At 39.8% G+C, this 19,721-nt stretch overlaps 2 protein-coding genes across 3 annotated transcripts in view; one reads left to right on the top strand and one right to left on the bottom strand.

The window, feature by feature from the left end:
* foxn1 (forkhead box N1) overlaps window positions 1–17,213 on the bottom strand; it is a 26,341-nt gene extending 9,128 nt beyond the window's left edge. The window contains exons 1-2 of one of the 2 annotated variants that reach the window (XM_008425592.3): window positions 17,097–17,213; window positions 1,605–1,746 (exon numbers count right to left, since the gene is read on the bottom strand). In XM_008425592.3, coding sequence (XP_008423814.2) covers window positions 1,605–1,727 — 123 coding nt within the window. In that variant the 5' untranslated portion in view covers window positions 1,728–1,746; window positions 17,097–17,213. Of the gene's footprint in view, window positions 1–1,604; window positions 1,747–6,247; window positions 7,073–17,096 lie in introns of those variants that run through there. The other variant, XM_008425591.3, reaches the window with a different exon arrangement.
* The window catches only part of slc46a1 (solute carrier family 46 member 1), a 12,731-nt gene continuing 9,823 nt past the window's right edge, over window positions 16,814–19,721 (top strand). The window contains exons 1-3 of the mRNA XM_008425589.3: window positions 16,814–17,386; window positions 18,554–18,945; window positions 19,113–19,585. Of these exons, the coding sequence (XP_008423811.1) occupies window positions 17,066–17,386; window positions 18,554–18,945; window positions 19,113–19,585 (1,186 nt within the window). The 5' untranslated portion in view covers window positions 16,814–17,065. The remainder of the gene's footprint in view (window positions 17,387–18,553; window positions 18,946–19,112; window positions 19,586–19,721) is intronic.

The raw sequence follows: 19,721 nt of genomic DNA, 5'->3' as shown, positions 1-19,721 counted from the left end.
CGGAATAATTAGCTGGCCAATGGAAGAGATGAAGGCCACGGATGTTAAGACTAGGAAGCTACTAACCATGCATGGAGGGTTCCACCCCAAATCCAGCACCCTGAGACTGTACACGAGCCGTAAGGAAGGAGGCAGAGGACTAGTGAGTGTGAGAGCCACTGTCCAGGATGAAACATCCAAGATCCATAAATACATCAAGGACAAAGCCTCAACGGACGATGTGCTCAGCGAATGTCTCAGGCAATGGGGAACAGAAGACAAGGTGCTGGAAGTACCATCATGGGAGGACAAGCCCCTACATGGGATGTACCACCGACAAATAACTGAAGTGGCTGATGTCAGGAAAACCTACCAATGGCTGGAGAAAGCTGGACTCAAGGACAGCACAGAGGCTCTCATCCTGGCCGCCCAGGAACAGGCCCTAAACACCAGAGCAATAGAGGCTCAGATCTACCACACCAGAGAAGACCCAAGGTGTAGGTTGTGCAAGGAGGCCCCTGAGACAGTCCAGCACATAATAGCAGGGTGCAAGATGCTGGCAGGGAAAGCGTACATGGAACGACATAACCAAGTGGCGGGCATAGTGTACAGGAACATCTGTGCAGAATATGGACTGGAAGCCCCGAGATCAAAGTGGGGAACACCCCCAAAAGTGGTGGAGAATGACCGAGCTAAGATCCTGTGGGACTTCCAGATCCAGACAGACAAGATGGTAATGGCAAACCAACCGGACATTGTGGTGGTGGATAAAGAACAGAGGAAAGCCGTTGTGGTGGATGTAGCAATACCAAGTGATTACAACATCAGGAAAAAGGAGCATGAGAAATTGGAGAAGTACCAGGGCCTCAGGGAGGAACTGGAAAAGACCTGGAAGGTGAAGACCACAGTGGTGCCTGTGGTCATCGGGGCCCTCGGGGCAGTCACCCCCAAACTGGAGCAGTGGCTCAAACAGGTCCCAGGAACAACATCAGACATCTCAGTCCAGAAATGTGCAGTTCTAGGCACAGCCAAGATACTGCGCAGAACCCTCAAGCTCCCAGGCCTCTGGTAGAGGACCCGAGCTCAGAGGATGAAACAGACCACCCGCGGAGGGTGAGAAGGGAATTTTTTTTTATATATATATATATATATATATATATATATATATATATATATATATATATATATATTAACAGAAATTAAACAAAATTTATGATAAATTCTAGCTTAGTACATCTCAAACTGTTTGAAAGACTATTGAGTGAAGAATGATCCAGATCAGATTTTTCCAGTTCAAGTACTTTTTGAATCATCAAATTTAAATCTATATTAATTATCCCAATCATACAAAGGACATATTTCCTTACATGTAAAGAAATATTACCATATTGGTTATTTTTGCCTTATCAGATGAATCAGAAAATCCCATTACTATTGTTAATAATAGTTTGGTTTATATTCTTTTTTTTTTTCTCATGTGAGAATTTTTGTTTTGGTTTTCCAAACTGAAACCATTTTGACAGCTGCCTAATGCAGGTGACTCATAACTACTCCAATTAACACATCTAAAAATGCTCTTTCTTAAAGCAAACCCTCATTTTAAAACAAACATGGCAGCTACCGACCTGACGGGTCGCCATCTGCTGGCAGGTCGTCCTGCAGGGCTCACAGGTGTGCAGGCCGACCTCAAGAGTCAACGCCTGAGACCTGCTGCTGTTGTGGAAGGAAAACTTTGGGGAGTTTGACATCCTGCTGTGAAATGTGCTTCTGTGGGGACAAAAGAAGGCAAAAGTAACAGCCTGATTTGCATGCAGAGGTAAGCGTAAAGATTAAACATTATTGCCTCATGTTTTCATTTGTCTGATTAAATTGTACAAAAGACTTAAGGTACAATCTTGTGAAGAAGGATTTACCCCATTTAAGATTTCTTTTGGGGTTTTTTTTTAGTTCAGCTTTAAAGAAAAAAGTTATCCAAACCAAACTAGCTCTCTACTAGAAAAGGTATAACCAACAACAACCCTTTTTCCATCGCCATAATTGCTGTAATTGAGATGTCCAGTTGAGCTGTCACAACATTTCAATTGGAAATATGTCCATATTTTTGGACTATGCCAATGAAATACCAGTTTTGCTGTTTTTAGTTATTCAGAGACAAACCTGGTTAATTTTGGATCATCGTCTTGGTTACGTGTGTTTGAGCTCAGGGTTGTAAACTGACCTTGAGCTCTGGTCAAAACTTATGGCTCAATTAGAGAAAGTTGTCCAGATCCTGAGGCAGACCTTCATGTCGTCACCATGTTTCACCATGGATGACGTCTCTTTTCTGAAATGCCGGAAAAGGCAGTCAGGCTCCTTTCAACAAGTTCAGCTTTTGTCTCATCAGTCTACAGAATATTTCCCTAAAAGTTTTTGGACTCATCAAATGTCACAAGTTTTTTTTTTATTATCATTATTATTTTCTTGGTCAGTGGTTTTGGCCTTGGACCCAAAGTGAGCGACTCATATAACAAGTCCTGGCCCATTTATCATGTCTTCCCCCTTGCTCACAACCCACTTTACTGCCATCTCAGTGCCGGCTTTAATAACTTTAAAGCTTTCATAACATTAAAGGCCACTGCCGCCAAAAAAAACAAACATATAAGTAAGAAAGAAAGAAGGCATCTGTAAGTAGGTGAACACTTTTTTACGATATTAAACATCCATGGTGCAAAAAGCACTTAGCAGGAAGCGATCTGTGTTTTTAAGAAGGTACCTGAGTCCACTGTTCCTCTGAGATTGTATCTCCTGAGTCATTACCCTGCTTTAAACCTGTCAGACATAATCCTGCTCTCAACATGACCTCAGAAGTGGCTACTCTCATTTTCAGAGATAATACATCACGCAGTGAACGTACATGTGTCAGGGATTCATCCGCCGGAGTGCGAAAAAGTGTAAAACGATCCCAACAGAGGCGCGCGACACGTGGGCCCCCGTTTCCAGTAAAGGTAACCTCAAACCCGCCCCGGACCAAGCTCATTAAAAGTGCCAGCAAACCATGATGGCTGTTAGGTCACGTCAAGCTGCACAGTGCTGAGGCAGACAAGGAGCGCAGAGTGTTTAAGAAGAGGAAAGTAGCAAATGAAAGCTCCCTCTGCTTGAATCAAAGGAGGCTTAAGTGTCGAGGAGAAAGTTGAGCAATTGTCTCTTTCATCACCGTGGCAACAAATCCTCTCATCTGTTTGATGAACAGGCTGCCACCAGCCAGAGCCAAAACGCTCTCAGATACAGACAGGGAGCTCAAGCTTTAGTGATGAGATTTAATGTTCCAAAAAAACCACAATGGACTGATCGCTTTTAATCATGAATGAAAACAAATATTTAATTTATCTGTGTTTCAAACTCAGCACTAAGCCGGTAGGAATGCTGGAGCATCGCTAAGGATCCATCATGTCAGGAGCAGCAATGATCTACTGACACAGAATAACTTTAACCAACTCTTGACGTGAGCGGCGAGTTTCAGTATCATTTCTCCTTCATTACCAGAAGCTATGGAATATTTAAAATCTAAAACGTTACGGTCTCTGAATGTAATTTGATAAAGTAGCAAGATAAGCAAATGCAACAATGATCAATTAGTTGTTGGTGGGTTTTTTCTGTAGCCTATGGCTACTCTAAGATTGTAAAACATATTTTTTCTTAGTTTACACAGTTATGTCACATATGAAGAAGATTGACATAACTTCCTACTCATTAATGTTCTGTTCAAACTTAAATTTACTCATATTCTTTAATTTTTATAATCATTTGTCTGAATGCTGCTAACTGAAGCAGAATTTACCTGAAACATGACAATATTTTTTTTAAAAATACCATCAAAGTTGGACTGTGAAGAAATACAAGATCTTCATGTTGTTCAGATGCTGGAGGTGTACTGCTCTGATTCAGGCTGTGCAAGCAAGTCCTCGTAAAAATCTCTCAGAAATAAATAAAAATAATAATAATAAATAAATAGTCTGTGGCTTGTTTTTTCTTCATTTAAACTGAAACCATTTTTCAGACTCGTCGCAGATTTAAGTTGTTCAGCAAGTCTCATTTGCTCCGTTCAGAGCTTTCGTATTTCTTATGCAGCACAAATACCAAAGTCAAGCTTTCCAGTGAACTTAACTTCCTAATCCCAGGCGTCTTCGTCAATGAGCAGCAATTGTCAGCTGTGGCTATTTGGTTAAAGGTTTACAATGCTTCCTAGAGGGAACTTAAACTGTTTTGTTACTATTTCCATAACATTATTGTCTTCAGCAGTGAAACTGTGAGATTCACGATTAGAAGCATGTGGACTTGATTAAACTTGGAATCGACAAATACTGTCTCTGAAAAAGGAATGATAGTGGTGAGCTGTATTTTTTTTATTTTTACCACCTGCTGTGCAGCATCAAGAAATCACTGAAACAAAACTGGTCTGACAGCACGAAGTAGACAACAGTCTTATTAACCTGTTGATGTATTTTAAAGCAACATTAAACCAGGCTGACAGATGTTGATGACGTTCTCCTCTATGAACTGGATCTTAATGTGTTGTTTTGTAAGATGATGGATTTCAGTTGTTAATGTTTTACATTTCTGAAAAACAAATTATGTCTAACATAAAGAAGCCTTGTGGAAATATTGTGTTTTTCAGTGTTATTGATCACATTTCTAGATTCAGAAAATGTAAAACCAGAACTTTCTGTTCAATTCCTATCAGCTATTAATATTTGATTTGTTGCTGTAAAATTTACTGAACATTAATTTCACTAAAGGTAAAAGTCAATTTATTCATATAGCATCTTTTCAGCAGCAAGGCAATTCAAAATGCTTTACAAGAATTAAAAGGAACAAAATAACAAACCAAATGAAAGAGCTAAAGAAGAAAAGAATCTAATAATGTTGATAAACTAAATATCCCTTAACATTCCTGTTGCTAGATAAGTATAAGTAAGTATCTAATTCCTTTTCTTGGTTGGAAGAATAAGAGTCTAAAAAGTAGTTGCTAAAGTAGTTTTTCTGGATTCTAAGATTGTTCGAATCCCTAATGAACTAGCCTAACTTATTTATTTGGTTTATTTAACATTTAATTCCATAATACAAAATTAAATGCATGGATATTAATCCATCCATCAATTGTCTATATTGGGGTGTAGATCATCCTCCAGTGGTTCATTAGGCTGGACATCATCGCCAGTCCATCACAAGACAACATAGGACAAACAACCATGTGTACACACACTCACACACACACCCACACACACATGCAAGGGCCATTTATTGAGACCAAATAACTTTGCAGTCATGGTTTTGGACAGTGGCAGGAAGCCAGAGTACCCAGAGAGACTCACACATGCAGCAAGATCCCAGGCTGCACCAAATTATTCCAAATTGGTCTTTCTTTCCTAAAGACTCTGCTGAAAGTCAGGTGTAATTTCAACCCATGGCCATATTCTATTATCTAAAAATGTGATCTTCCGTGTTATTCTACAGTTTGAAATCTGTGCCAAAACCTTTTTATGCACAGTGAAAATAAATCAGCACTCACTCACTCACTCACTCAACGCAGCTGTTTCATTTTTATCTTGTCTTCTCTCATCTGTGTCTTTTACAAACACTTAAAGTCTACTTCTTGTTTGGCTCAAGAGAGACTATGTTCACTGTTTGTAGTTACACACAGAAAGCCAGATCTACAAGCTGCACTTGAATGAGTCATCTGATGGAGGGAAAGGGCAACGTGAATGAACTGATGCTGCTTAGAGTCAGTGTTTTGTGTTGAATGTGAAAAAAAATAAAAGTAAATAAGAATCACGGGAAAATCAGAGAGCAGAACAAACTGGATGACTAACTGGGAAGCGGCTAAAATCTAACTTTGAAAATATTCATCCTCAGGTTTGAAAGACGTCGGTAAAATCTGCAAAAGTGCAAAGAGGTGTTGAGAGAACACGTCATCACGCAGCTGTCAGAATCAGTGGAGGCATCAGCACATTTCCTCTCCGTCACCACTACGAGCTTCACACAGATATTTATCTAAAAATAATTGCTTTATTCATTGTTGCCGGCAGGAGACATGAATTGCTGCTAATGTTCAGCACAGACCAAAGAGTTAAAAACATATGTGAATGTGTGTTGACACAAACCTGCCATTTAAAGTTCCTCGATGTGAGACATTCACCGCTTACAGAAAGTTCCAGTAAAAACAATCCAGTACTGTATCAGCAAAGTAAAAAAAATACATAAATACACGTTAAAAGTCATATTAACTCACCTAGCTGGTGAATTCAACAGCTGCTCTGTGTTCCTGTTTTTATTTTGCGTCAGATTTTTTCTAGCAGACCTGCAGTCTTTGCGGAATCCATTTTCCTTCCAGGTCTGCGCTCCTCTCAAAGCCTTCACCCTGACACTGAGCAACTTTGATCAGATTGACTGACTAAATGTGTATGGAAATAGTTGATGGGTTGGTTTCAGTTTTTGGCAGATCATATCATCCTCTTGCTGTGTGTGTGTGTGCGTGAGTGTGTGTGTGTGTTTCTGGCACTCGTCCAGGCTAGTCCAGCCATAAGATATACAGAAGGAAAAACCTGTTGCAACAGGTTCCCAAAGATCTCCAGGTTCAGCCACTGGCAGCTCCCAGCGCTCTTTTCCTCCCCTTCATCAGTCTTTCTTTACACTGAATGGTTACCTGTCTGAAATGGGACACAAGATACACCCGCGATCACAGCCACTGGTAAAGAGCGGGCGCCTTGCCCTGCTTTCCGAGCATGCCTACGGCACAGGCTGACATAAATGTGATCTGGTTTCACGTTACTGTTGAGTATTCAAATGAACACACGCACAGGGGAAAAAAACACGAGCAAGATCATTTGGGGACTCAAAGGGTGAAGGAGTACATGCAAAACTCCAGGTGCAGCACTTGAAAGAATCCAACAGACAAAGTCAGTCTGCATGCTTTAGTTTTTGTGTTTTGCAAAAAGTGTGGCTGCTGGTCACTTCACCTCTTCACCATGTTGTACTTTTACCTTTCGGTTGCAGTGCGGCCGACCCCTGGGGGATGCGTTGCATCAACCGTCTATTAGCTTGGATCCGCTTGAGGGGTTGTCTTAAAGTCTTTTGTTTAGTCTGATCTAGGTTTTGTTCTAACCGTGGACTAATTTGTACCTGTCAAGGAGGGGCCTCGTCCCACCTATTTTAAACCGCAGATGGTTTGAAATACATGTCATTTCACACTGGACTGGTTCAGACGTAAAACGGTGCAGTTTACCGTTTTACGTCTGATCTACATCTGACCTGGAGCCAGATGTGGGGTACGTCCCCAGCAAATATTGAGATACTGACCATGGGGAACTTTGCTTAAACTTGAATTGTACGCTGAACCTCAGGAGTGGAGAAGGTAGAGAATAATTTGAGGCAGCGAACAGAGCTGTGCCACAACAGGTAGATTCTTATCCTATCCTCCCAATGAACCAGGAATTTCAGCAGCCCCAGCTCATAGCTATACCTTAAACAAACCTCGTCCTGACTCAGAGGGTGAGGCGGAATGACAGAGAGAGACAGGGGATTAATTTCAGATAGAATAAACTCTTCTGTTACAGTGCAAAACCCTCTGCAGAGCAAAGCTGCAGCCGACGGCTCGTTCTGCCAAAGTAGCGGTTCTTGAGGAGGGTGTGAAGTACAACGCGATGCCACGGGGGGATAATCAGTCCACATTTTACTGTCAATCTTATATAATGTTTGTTTTTTGTCTTTCAAAAATTGACACACTATGAAACTATCAGACTTGTTAAATCCTCTTCCCCTCAATAGCAGCTTTACAGGTTAATACTGTTCAGAAACCTGCAACAGATTAAATTCTTGGACTTAATCCACATCTGTTCATCATAAATTTAAAAACAAACATCAAGGCACAGTCGCAGGTTCATTCCTATCTGTGGGCGGGATTTATTTTCTGTTATATGCAAATCATCGTCGTGTCAACTAAGTGGAATTTTGACCTTTTTGCTCCACTCGTGAAAAACAGGAGTGACAGGCAGTGGTTTGGTGTTTTCTGCACCCAGGGTACACAAGGAACCATTAGTGGGAACATTTGCATGCTCTAACTGCCCTTCAGCGACTGCACTGGAAAGGGAGAACAGAATGGTGGGAATGTGAAATTAAGCCCAAGCTTATTCATATGCCTGGCAAAATACAGTAAATTGTCATCAAGGAATTTGGTTTAGACAGCAAGGCAAAAGGCGTCTCTTCAAAGAAAAAGAAACAATTATTAAACATTTTACATGTTGCCTGCATTTCATTGAAAACTGGCATATTGAAATTAATAATAAAAACAATAACTGGAAAAAGTTTTATTGGCTTCACAACAGTCAACCCCTTCTTATAATTAATTGTTGACCAGTTTTTTTGGATTATTTTCTAACTTTCAAGTCGGGACTCTGGCAAAGCCTCTCCGAAACATTAATGTGGCTTCCAGCAAGAAAAAAGTTAGTTGAATTGTTATTATTTAGATAGCTTCAGAGCTAAAGCTAATTATATGGCGACCAGATGATGATTCAACATTTTATAACAAGCAGAAAGAAGTTATTTAAAATGCTTACAAAACTAGAAAGATGCCAGTGAGTTTCAGGACTCGTCCAGACACATCCGGGGAAACTGAGGTTTGGGGTCCCACATATGATAGATGCAACAAATAATGTGCCAAAATATCCACATACTTGGTGCCATATTTTAATCCCAACAGGAAGTCCTAGTTGTTTTGAAGGATTCTGATTGGCTGACAAAAGTTTTAGCATTGTGCAACCCTGACCCCTGTATGTGTGTGTGTGTAAAACTACGCTCAGGTGTATTCATGTGGACGAATACTTTCCGAAACTGATCCTGTGTGTACGATATTATTATTTTTTTAAAACGATAGGCCGGAGATATCTGTTTTTATAAAACCAGAAATGTAGTTTTGCATTATTTATTAACATATATGGCAAGTGCATTTGACATTTTATCTGTATTTCTGTCCTAATAAATTATCAGTAAAACAGGATTTGATAAAGCGAGATAAAGCAAGGCGTGATTTATACAGGATAGTGTCCCATAATCACGAACTGAAAGTCTAACAAATATTATCTCTATTCACTTACACTGAAATGTTTTGTTTGTACGTTTGAAATAACAATATATTTGTGTAAGCTGCAATCTTGATATCAAACTTTATGTGCTCAAAATAAGAAAAATATATATTGTTAACTCAAAGCGTATCTATTTTTAAAAAAAGCAGTGCTTTAAGCAAAGTAAAAGTGAATGAACATGCAACAGAAACTTGAACTATCATCATTCTAGCTGTGAGGAAACAATTGTTAAACTTTTTTTATCATACATGCTGCCTCAAAAACAATTTTTTTTTTATTTTAAGTATGTCTGATCTGTCACCATGCCTATAAGAAGCTCATAAATACAAAATTCAACATGGTTGATTGTATGTATATATAAAAAAAACATTCATTATAACATGTTTTGTTTTTATTACCTTCATAACTGTGATTATTTTGAATGAACCCATAAAATTTTACATGCAAATCAAAAGGTTGCTTCAACAGCTCAAAATAAAAGTCAGATTAATCACCGTAAACATTCTGAAACAGTAATTTATGAACGTCTAAAGAAAATATTCAGATATCCTGAGGCAACGAGGTCCATCTCAGAATACTTTACTTTTTTGGCTCATGGTGAGGCTATATAAATCTAATAATTACTTTTCCTGTCCCAAGGATATTTCAAATAAAAATGTGCAGCTGTCTCCTCTGATGACGGCTCTTAAAGTGGTATATTACCATTTAATGAAGAAACTGTGAAAAGAAAAGCAGAGCTGTTTGAAAAAAACTGCACATCATTTTAACATCCCTGGTATGGGTTCGGGCTTGGCTAGCAGAAAAGCAGATCTCAATGTTACGTAATGTTTATGCAAAAGAAGAAACATCAAATCATAATAAATATCCTACCTCTGATAGCAACCATCCAACGTGCTTCTGTGAATTTCCATAACTGCAAGAGCCAATTTATTGCGAAAAAGTGATAGATATTCCTGCAAGCAGTGTCGTTATTCCGTCTTTCCCTGAGGCATGTTCCCTGGATTAAAGAAAAATGGTTTGGATTTCATAACTACTTATACTTTTGACCTCTTTGCCCTGCGGTTCCAGATTTTTACATTTTTTCCCTAATCACGTTTTTGCTCCAGGCCTCAATGTACAGAAGAGATATGGCCCTTGGTTAGGTTGGTTTAAATGTTGCCCTTCGTGACTCTTTGAGGGGGAAGGCCTTCTGTCTCTATGGCCCAGGGACGAATATTTCTAATCCTATCGACGGCAACGAGATTTCAGCTCAGCTGTAAAATGAACTGGGGAGCCTTTAACTTGCTGTCTCTCTATTGTACAGGACACATTTACTGGAATCCTCCATTAAGATGTACAAAACAACCTTAAAATAAACGAATCTCTCATTGTGGGAGTGTAACTCGTATTGAAAACTTTAATCCAGCTTTTAATGTGAGCTATTCATTTTTTAAAATGCAGTTTCACCCCTTTGCCAAAATAACAGAATGCATCTTCTTCTCTAGTTTTTAATAAGTTTGAACGTACAGATAGAGAAGAATCAATGGGCCACTTTTATTTGCACAGTCTCTTTGGGTAATGCCGCATCCTCTCTGTTGCTCTCTTTTCTTCACAATGGTCGAGGCCGTGGAAGAACGTCGATTTTGTGCCTTTCAGAGAGAAACTGTCACAGAAGATCACAAGTCATTCACTGTAGCTAACATTAGAATATGCATCAGTCTTTTCACACCAAACACAACTGGAGCATTTTATTTTGCACCTGGCCCTCAATCTTAGTCTATGAGTGGCGTTTGCTTTCACAATCCCTTGTTTACATATCATGTAGGGTTTAAACAAAGTAAATCCCAGACAGAAATGAAACGTTTGTCCATAAAAGCATTAACTTCTGATCCGCTGTGTGGACTGTCTGGTGGATGATTTCACTAAATGAATGGAAATTGATTTAGTCAAAGCATGAGCAAACAGCGCAGCACGGCTCCATTCGAATACGTCCGCTAAGAAGCAGGAGAGCGTTATTCATAAGAAAGATTTGTTCTGGTGCTCAAGGATACACCAGGCTGTGCTGACTGGTGCAGATAAGAGAGCTTTGGATTAACGCACAAAGCCGTCCACTGGGCCAGGCCTCCTCTGGTGAAATCCTGTAATGATTTCCTGGTCTTTGTCCGGCTACAACCAACGATACGCCGTGGGTCCTAAAGATGTAGCCGCTCTTTTACAGCGACAGATTTGGAGGAAGTAAAAGCACAAAATGATAAATAATTTAAACTCTTTCCATCTTTAATGTGTCACGTTTTATCTGAAATGCAAATAACGGCAAAGGTTATACTTTGATGCAGCACCTCTCTATTCTGTTTTGGCACTTAGTCTTCGTGAGTTTACTCCAGCCATCAGCTAAAGTGTATCTGATCAATCTGACGTGATTTTCAGCTGACAAGTAGGATTTTCCTGACATTTTGCAGAAAGGATACAATGGATAGAAAGAATCCTACTCTAGGAATCAAAAATATCAATCAGAAGACGGGTATATGTGATGGTGTGCGTTGTAACCAAGAAGAGTCACACAAATGATTAGAAAAATGTTATTTTCAATCCAAAAAGTTAGATCTACAAAGGAATAAGTGCTGAACATCACCTTCAATGGAGACACAACAAGCAGGACTGATGCTGGTTTCAGCTGCCGTCATCGACAATTTTTGCAAATTGGAAAACAAATGTAACAATCTTAATAATATTTTAAGGTGTTATTTTAAAACACACATGTTTAAGAATCAGGGGTAAAGGGTAAAAGACAAATACAGTGTGACAAATGAATGTTGGCTCCTTGAAGTCTGCACCACACTGTTTAAAGTGTGTGTTAATCATTATGTCATTGTTCTGTATACAAAACACTGCCACTCACCTCCAAACCTTAAGTCTGATAGGTAAGAGGACAAGCTTGACTTATTTTACCAAAGGAGGGGGAAAGAAAAACCACTATAAACGTACCTTATGCAAGAAACGGCACAGGATGCTGCACAGGCTTGATCTCAAGGCTATCAGGCTACAGGTCAGGAAGAAGCTGGGATAAAGTTTACTAGAAAACACTGAATCAGCCAGATTAATTGTCAGGTACAGCAGAAGTTGCTGACTGTTGGCTACAGAGTAGGAGTATCATTTAGGAAACTGTGTTTTTTACACATGCAGAAATGCTTCAAATGTAAAGGAACCTTTTCCACAGCGAAGTTTAACAACACATGGTAAACTGTCATGATTCTTTTCTTACGTTGATCTATGCGGTATATGCACACTCAGACCAAGACTGTATAAGGCCCTGAGCAGAATTTCTCTTGGCGGACCAATTTTGAATATATATATTTGTACTCAGTAGTCAGATTTTTCAAGTTGAAATTATGGCTTGGACGAAGTCTTAACACGGTGAAAGTTCCCAGCAGAAAATAATTCTTAGCACTCCCCATGGTTTGCATCTCACAGGTTTTCCTACACAGTCTGGAAAAGTTTCAAATTTGATTTTAGTGTTTCTTCCATGTTGGGACAATGATGGAGGGAAAAATAAGAAAAAACCAGAACAAGGAAAGATATTCTCAGGAACCAAATGTTCTTTCATTTGCTCATCGAAACTGTTGTATTCTGGTGTTGTAATAACCAGAAATGTGTGTGTGTGTGTGTGTGTGTGCGTGTGCGTGTGTGTGTGTGTGTGTGTGTGTGTGTGTGTGTGTGTGTGTGTGTGTGTGTGTGTGTGTGTGTGTGTGTATAAAATCCTGGAGCCCGTACTTGCAGTTTCTGACTGCAGGCTACCCGGCAAACCACAAAATGAACCGACATCTCTTCTCTTCACCTCTTCTCCAGGTGAATGTTACCGGCAAACCAATTTTAGCTTAGCTGGTCTTGCCAATTCTGTAATTTTCTGTGAAATAAGACACCTGTCATCACATTATTTATTGCAATAACAACACAAACTGCCTTGAGGAAGCAGCCTGGATGTTTTTGTCGACTAACAACTATGTGCTATAAAGTTATTTTATCTGGATTTTCTGTGACAGACCAAAGCAAAACAGAGCATAACTGGATTGAGAAAGAGAAGTGGTGGAAACGTCATGTTGATGTGCTGTGATGCTTTTATTTAGAAAGGACAGGAAGTCATTTTATGCAGGCGAAAACATGAAAAGTGTGCTGTCCATTTGTTTCAATGCCAACCTGCCTGAAATCTAACAAGCTACTCCTTGCTCAATCAGAATTGTGAGAGATCATCTGAGGAGAATAATTTGTGAGGATTTCTACAGACGTTATGTTTTAGATCTAGATTAACTCCAGAGATAATCTCTCTGATTGTCAGTCTGACGCTCTTTTTGCATACTCTGACAGGTTTTCTCCCCCAGACTGCGTTTCGCTGCATCCGTCTCCGTGACAACTCTGAGCAGCTTTCCTGTTCCTGTCGAGACAAATAGCATCACCACAGCATGATGCTGACACCACCATGTTTCACTGTAGGGATATGGTGCACAGGGTGTTGCTTTTGGGCCACACACCAGCAAATTTAACATTTTAAGTAATTTGGTGTTGTAAATTTAAAGACGATTTCGTGAGTGAAGATGACGTACGACCAGCTGTTTTCCAAATTTACATTTAATAAAGCCGTTTCGACCGTTTCTAGATAGAGTGGCTAAATATTTGCATTTTTTTTTTTTCACCAGGGTTTGTTTCTCCTATGAAACCTGACCCTTGATAAGAACTTGCCTACACCTGCTGCTTTGCCTAATGGACCTTTAGCCTAACAGAAGCTGCTGCTTGTGTTGACTCATCAGAAGAGGAGGAAGGTGAAGTGATTACATTTCCAGGTTGGTTTCTACAGATTGCATGTAGATGTTTGGACTACAAAATTGCATCCGTGTTTGGTTTTTACTTTTGACTCTATTGCTTATTTCTAGTTACATGACAAAGGACACTTAAATTTGTCTCTATAATTTCATGTTACATTAGTAGTACACAACAATGTTGCAATGCATAAGCAGGGCGTCCTTTTGTTTAGTGCAATTGTTGCATTGCACATCTTGCTCTGTTTTATTTAAATAAAAAGACATTTTACTTTACATTCATTTCTACAGCTTTACGCATTAGTTTGTTCAGAGGAAACATGCACTACCATGAAACGAGTTGAGCTGAAACAGGCAAAGATTTCAGTCTTTGATCAAATAAAAGTGATTTAGCTTCTGTACATCATCCCACTGACATTGGTCAAAGATTACAGGATGCAAAGGCTCACTGATGAAAGCAGAGCAACAAATATGCATCCAGAGCAATGTCTTTGATCCGTTTTGATTACCAAATATAACTAAGTATTTTTTCTGTTTTTCAAATTTGTCTCCAGATGTGAATGTAGTTGTACTTAATCTTTTTGTTTCCCTAAAACCTTTATTATTTCAGGAAACCGATTTGAAATATGGAAGCATGAGGAAAATTTCATTATGCTTAATACAGCATGTACTCAAATTGTTAGGTAACTTAAAATTACAATATGATTTCCGGTGAGTAGAATCCGTCCTTCATCTATACCCAGTTATCCATGCAATGTTGCCTGGAGGCTGATGCCCGTCTCCAGCGGTCATTGGGAGCAACGGACAGGTACAGCCTGGACATGTCACCTGTTTATCAAATACGCCCCTCTTCCACAAGCTCCAACTCAGTGCATGATAAAAAGGGTTTCCCACTAATAAGTTAGTCATGTTTTTGGACTTTGGGAGGAATACCCAGAGAGAACCGACATATGCAGAAAGAGGCCAGGCCGGGATCGGAGAGTTCGAATCTTTCACAAAAGAATGGTTCTAGGAATGAAAAGTACAGCTGTGTATAAACTGTAAAAGAAAGAAAAAAAAAACAATAGTAGATTTGAAGGAATTGAAATAAATGGTCCAATAGCTAATTATTATGTATGAAACCATGGGAACAAAAGAAAAAAATGTATGCAATTTTTATCATGTCTGTAAAACATAATCATTGTTAGAACTTAAACAACCGTCCGTCTCGTTAAACATGCTGTCAGGGTTAACCGTTCATCTTTTTATGAGATAAAGGAATCCAAAGCTTATCCATAAAGATTGAGGAGGGTTTTGAAAATAAGGAAAGAATTATGATAACAAATAGACATACTACTGTAAATCCTGCCATATCTTGGCATATTTTTGTAGCATATTTACAGTAAAGTATAAACATATTACAAACTTTAACTTCAGTTCCGATCTGAAGACGTCTAAAGGAAACCAGAGGGGAATTTAACTCAATTTTTTTGGTATCTTGATTAATGATGGCATTTTGAAAACTTTTTTGTTTTTATTCAAGGTGCAACTAACATGTTGTAATTTTCTGTCTGAAGCCAGTGCATGCCATTTTTCTACAGGTGAATTAATAGAAAGGAACACAGCTACCATGCACTGTCAGCCTCTCAAATTATTTGGCACGTGCAGATGAGTAAAGCTTCATCAGTGCAGACCAAGAGTCTGCATAGTGCATCATGAAAATAAGTAAAATATCTAGTCGATGCTACAACATCTCAATGGAGTTCAGGTCAATTTCATAGCAGTGACATATATAAATTTTGAAGCTAAGTGTGATGCTTTAGCATTACTTTAGCTGTCTCGCTTTTTCTCAGCTTAAAATATTTTCTAAATCTAAACATATTTATAAAATCACAGATTATAAAACATGAAAATATTCATGTGGATAAAAATTTGATATGTTTTCCAACATAAATTACAGAAGCAAAGGGATTTCAAATCTGTGTATATGTCAGTGCACATAATCTATTAAAACTTTTTTGTAGTCAGATTTTTCTGACTACAAACTACTGGTCTCTGATTACAGTGTCAGAGACCAGTAATCTAGCAATTTTGGTGAACAGAAATGGAACAGTGAAGGATCACAGATCCCATTCCAGATAAGTGCAGCTGAAATGTTGACTAACCAGATCACCCACACACATAATTATAGGCTACAGAGCTGGTTGTTATTTTTAGATACTTTAATTGGATATGACAGTACTTGATCTGAAGATGAAAGTGATAGTTCACTTAAAAACTTCACTGTTAAAAAAAAACAGACAGAAGTGTTTAAGTGAACACACACATGCACACGCACACACACACGCACACACACACATACACTGTACTTCTGTTTTCACATAGATAAAAGAAACCCCTAGAGTTCATGTAAATCTTAAGGAATAACTACATTTTGTCACTTACAATCACAAGCTTAATTGTAATTTAAAATGATTAAACCCACACAACTAAGTCCAAAGCTATGCAACAGAAGAAACTGGACACTTGACTTTCTTTTTTTTACATGTGGGGTGCATTTGTATTCATCCCATTTAGATTTCTTTCATTCTTGGTCTACACAGTTACTTCGTAGACCCACCTTTTACATGGAGCTTGAGAATTTGACCCATTGTTTTTTGTTTGTTTTTTGTAAAATAGCTTAAGATCAGTCTGCCTGGATGGACTGGATGGATAGATCTGAACGTCATTTTTCAAATTTGCCATAAAGATCTGACTGTATATTTAGGTTTATCTTACTCAAAGTCTTTCATAGCCTCTAACAGGTTTTGTTGTTGTTGTTGTTGTTGTTGTTGTTGTTGTTGTTGTTGTTAAAGATTGCCCTGTATTGTACTTGTACCAGTTCCTTGCCTACACCATCATAATGCTACAGAAGCTTTTTGGGGGGTGGGGGGGGGATTTTTTTTTTTTACTCTAATGTGTATTATTTTCCTTTCAATTTTTTTATGATGTAGTGACCGTATTCCTACACTAGAGGGAGCTACCTCCCCACTTCTAACGCATCTATTCCTACTATGAGGAATAAAATTGAACGTTAGCTCCTTTAGCTCCAGACCGTTGGATGTTAGCTCCTTATGCTAGTTATGTCACCGCAGTCACTTCATGGTTCAACTCTGTAAAAAGTGTTTTTACAGCAAATAACTTCAACGCAGTAGATTCGACATGGACGAGCAGGACACGGCAGCGATCCTACCTGAAGACCTCCTCAGCGCCTCGTCAGCGGATGACCAGCTGTCCGATTCTGAGGACCGCAAAGACGAAGCCGGTTTACCGACCGCAACCACCCTTGCGCCGCCGTCGTGCCGGTGCCCTGTCCCGGTGTCCGTGGAGCCGGTGCTTTTCCTCTCCATGTTCTCCCTGGCTCTCCAGGCCCCTCTGACCACGCAGTACCTGTGGGACCGAATTAGCGAGGACCTCGGCTACAATGGCTCCAGGAGGTCTGGGTGCAGCAACAGCTCAGTGGACCCGGACCCGCTGCAAAAGGTCACCAGCTGAAAACTTTACGCATTTACCACTTTGGGATCTGTAGGTTCACGCGTAGGTATGAAAAAGAAAGCAAAATAACTCTTTAGTTTCAAATAAATAATAAAAAAGACTTGATCAAACTTCATATTGTGTGTAAAATGGGGTGTATTTAGATATAAAGGGAGTGAGATGTAAAGTCTACTGTCAGTAAATTAATATAAACATTGTAAATATTTTATAAACGTATAATTATCATAAGATTCCAAAAAATCATTCTTCAAATAAGTTATATCAATTATTTTTTAAATTATGCTTACTGCTATTAAGTAGCATGATCTCTTCACTTCCAATCAAATTCAGCATGCAGGAGTTATTTCTTCATAAATGGATGCAAAGCAGTCTTGAATTTTCAGTTGAAAAGTGATAACTGAATCTCCACAAATGGATTAAGTGTAGAAAAAGAAAGTGCTGTATTTTCAGATGTCAAATATTAATTTAGTACTCAATAACACTGACAAATACTGTTTGCTCTGAGCTCAAAATCCTTTGTCATTCCAAAGGATTACAACACATACAAACTCTTTTTTGTTAATGTCTTTTTAATTTAAGAATAAAATATGCAACAAAAATTGACCACTAAATGTAAAATGTCCTGAGGAATCCTTCCATAGGGGTAGTGGTTAATTTTTTCTGAACTCGTAAGACACAAAATGACATAACGTTTGTTTTTGCTGCGTTCAGTGACAAAAAAGAAGTTTTCAGTTTGATGCGTTCAATGAAAAGGGAGAAAATCGTATTTGGCTGATCAAATGTAAAAAAGATAAGGTCAACACAAGGTAATGAAATAAACATATTTGTCTACTTTAGAAATAATTACAACTTTAAAATAAAATGCAAAGTTACAAAATAGTTTGTAATAATCAGTATTTGTGAATATCAGTTTATTACTTTTGAGCATATGTGATTGGGTGACTGCTGCCGAAAACAGGAACAGCATCACATGTTGCAACTGAGAGGAATTTGCTGAGCATGCACAACAAGTGAAAAGTACATCCATTTCACTCAGGAAACAGAATATTGTAGCATTAAATTAGATTAATTAAGAAAACGTTTTTAAAAATCATGTTGCACTAAATAGCAGGAAGCTTTCATCCTGTTCACTGATCTGTTTCTGTTGTTGTTCAGGAAGTTGAAACTCTGACAGCTCACTGGAACCTGTACATCAGCCTCGGGGGTTTTTCAGTCGGGCTCGTGGTTGTCCCTCTCCTGGGCTCGTGGAGCGATGTAGCAGGCCGCAGAACCGTCCTCATCCTCCCCAACTTCGGCCTGGCGCTGCAGGCCGTGGTCTACCTGGTGGTGATGTACCTCAAGCTGCCTGTGGTCTGCTTTCTGGTGGGCCGGCTGCTCAGTGGCCTCTCGGGGGATTTCAACGCCGTTCTGGCCGGCTGCTTTGCCTACGTGGCGGACATCAGCGACAAGAGGTCCCGCACCTTCAGGGTGGCGGTTCTGGAAGCTTGTCTGGGCATTTCAGGGATGTTGGCCAGCATCATAGGAGGCCAGTGGCGCCAGGCACAAGGGTGAGAAACAACAGTTACAATAGTTACAGATGATCCTCAGTAAAATGCTTAACCCCCCATTAGCACCTGCAGAAAACTGGTGAGAAATGTTTGCTGTGTGCACTTCTGCTGTTAAAACAAACAAAAAAATCACCTCTATAAACAATATTTTTTTTGTTTTCCCCCAGTTACATCAACCCGTTCTGGCTGGTCCTGGCCACCAACTTGGCCTCAGCTCTCTACGCCTACCTGTTCATCCGAGAGTCCGTCCGTCCGGACCCGAGCGCCAGGCTCCTCTCCGCTCGCCACTACAAAGCCGTCTGGCGCCTCTACTCCACAGGAGGCATCAGCGGCGGCGCGCCGCTTCACAGGGGCAAGCTGTGGCTCTACACGCTCTGCTTCTTCCTGGTGGTGGCCGTTCACTTCGGCACCAGGGAGCTGTACGTGCTGTACGAGCTGAGCTCCCCACTGTGCTGGGACTCGGCTCTGATCGGCTACGGGTCGGCCGCTCTGAACCTGGCCTACCTGAGCAGCCTGCTGGGGCTGAAGGTCATGCAGCGCTGCCTGCAGGACTCCTGGGTGGCTCTGGTGGGCCTGGTGTCCAACGTTACTGGGCTGGTGGTCTTCTCTGTGGCGCATACCACCCAGCTTATATTCACAGGTGAGAAGCTTCAGAAAGTCGTGAGCAGTTTCTCAACATATGTGTCATTTTGGAGGGTTTAAATTTGAAAAAAAAGAAAAACAGTTTTTTCCGACTCGACTCCTCAATTCGTCGTCTGGCTACAGGAATTCGTAGA

The sequence above is a fragment of the Poecilia reticulata genome, chromosome 13 (assembly GCF_904066995.2).
Source record: "Poecilia reticulata chromosome 13, P_reticulata-male-v2, whole genome shotgun sequence".
Classification (NCBI taxonomy): Eukaryota; Metazoa; Chordata; class Actinopteri; order Cyprinodontiformes; family Poeciliidae; genus Poecilia; species Poecilia reticulata.
This window is presented reverse-complemented; position numbering and strand designations above follow the sequence as displayed.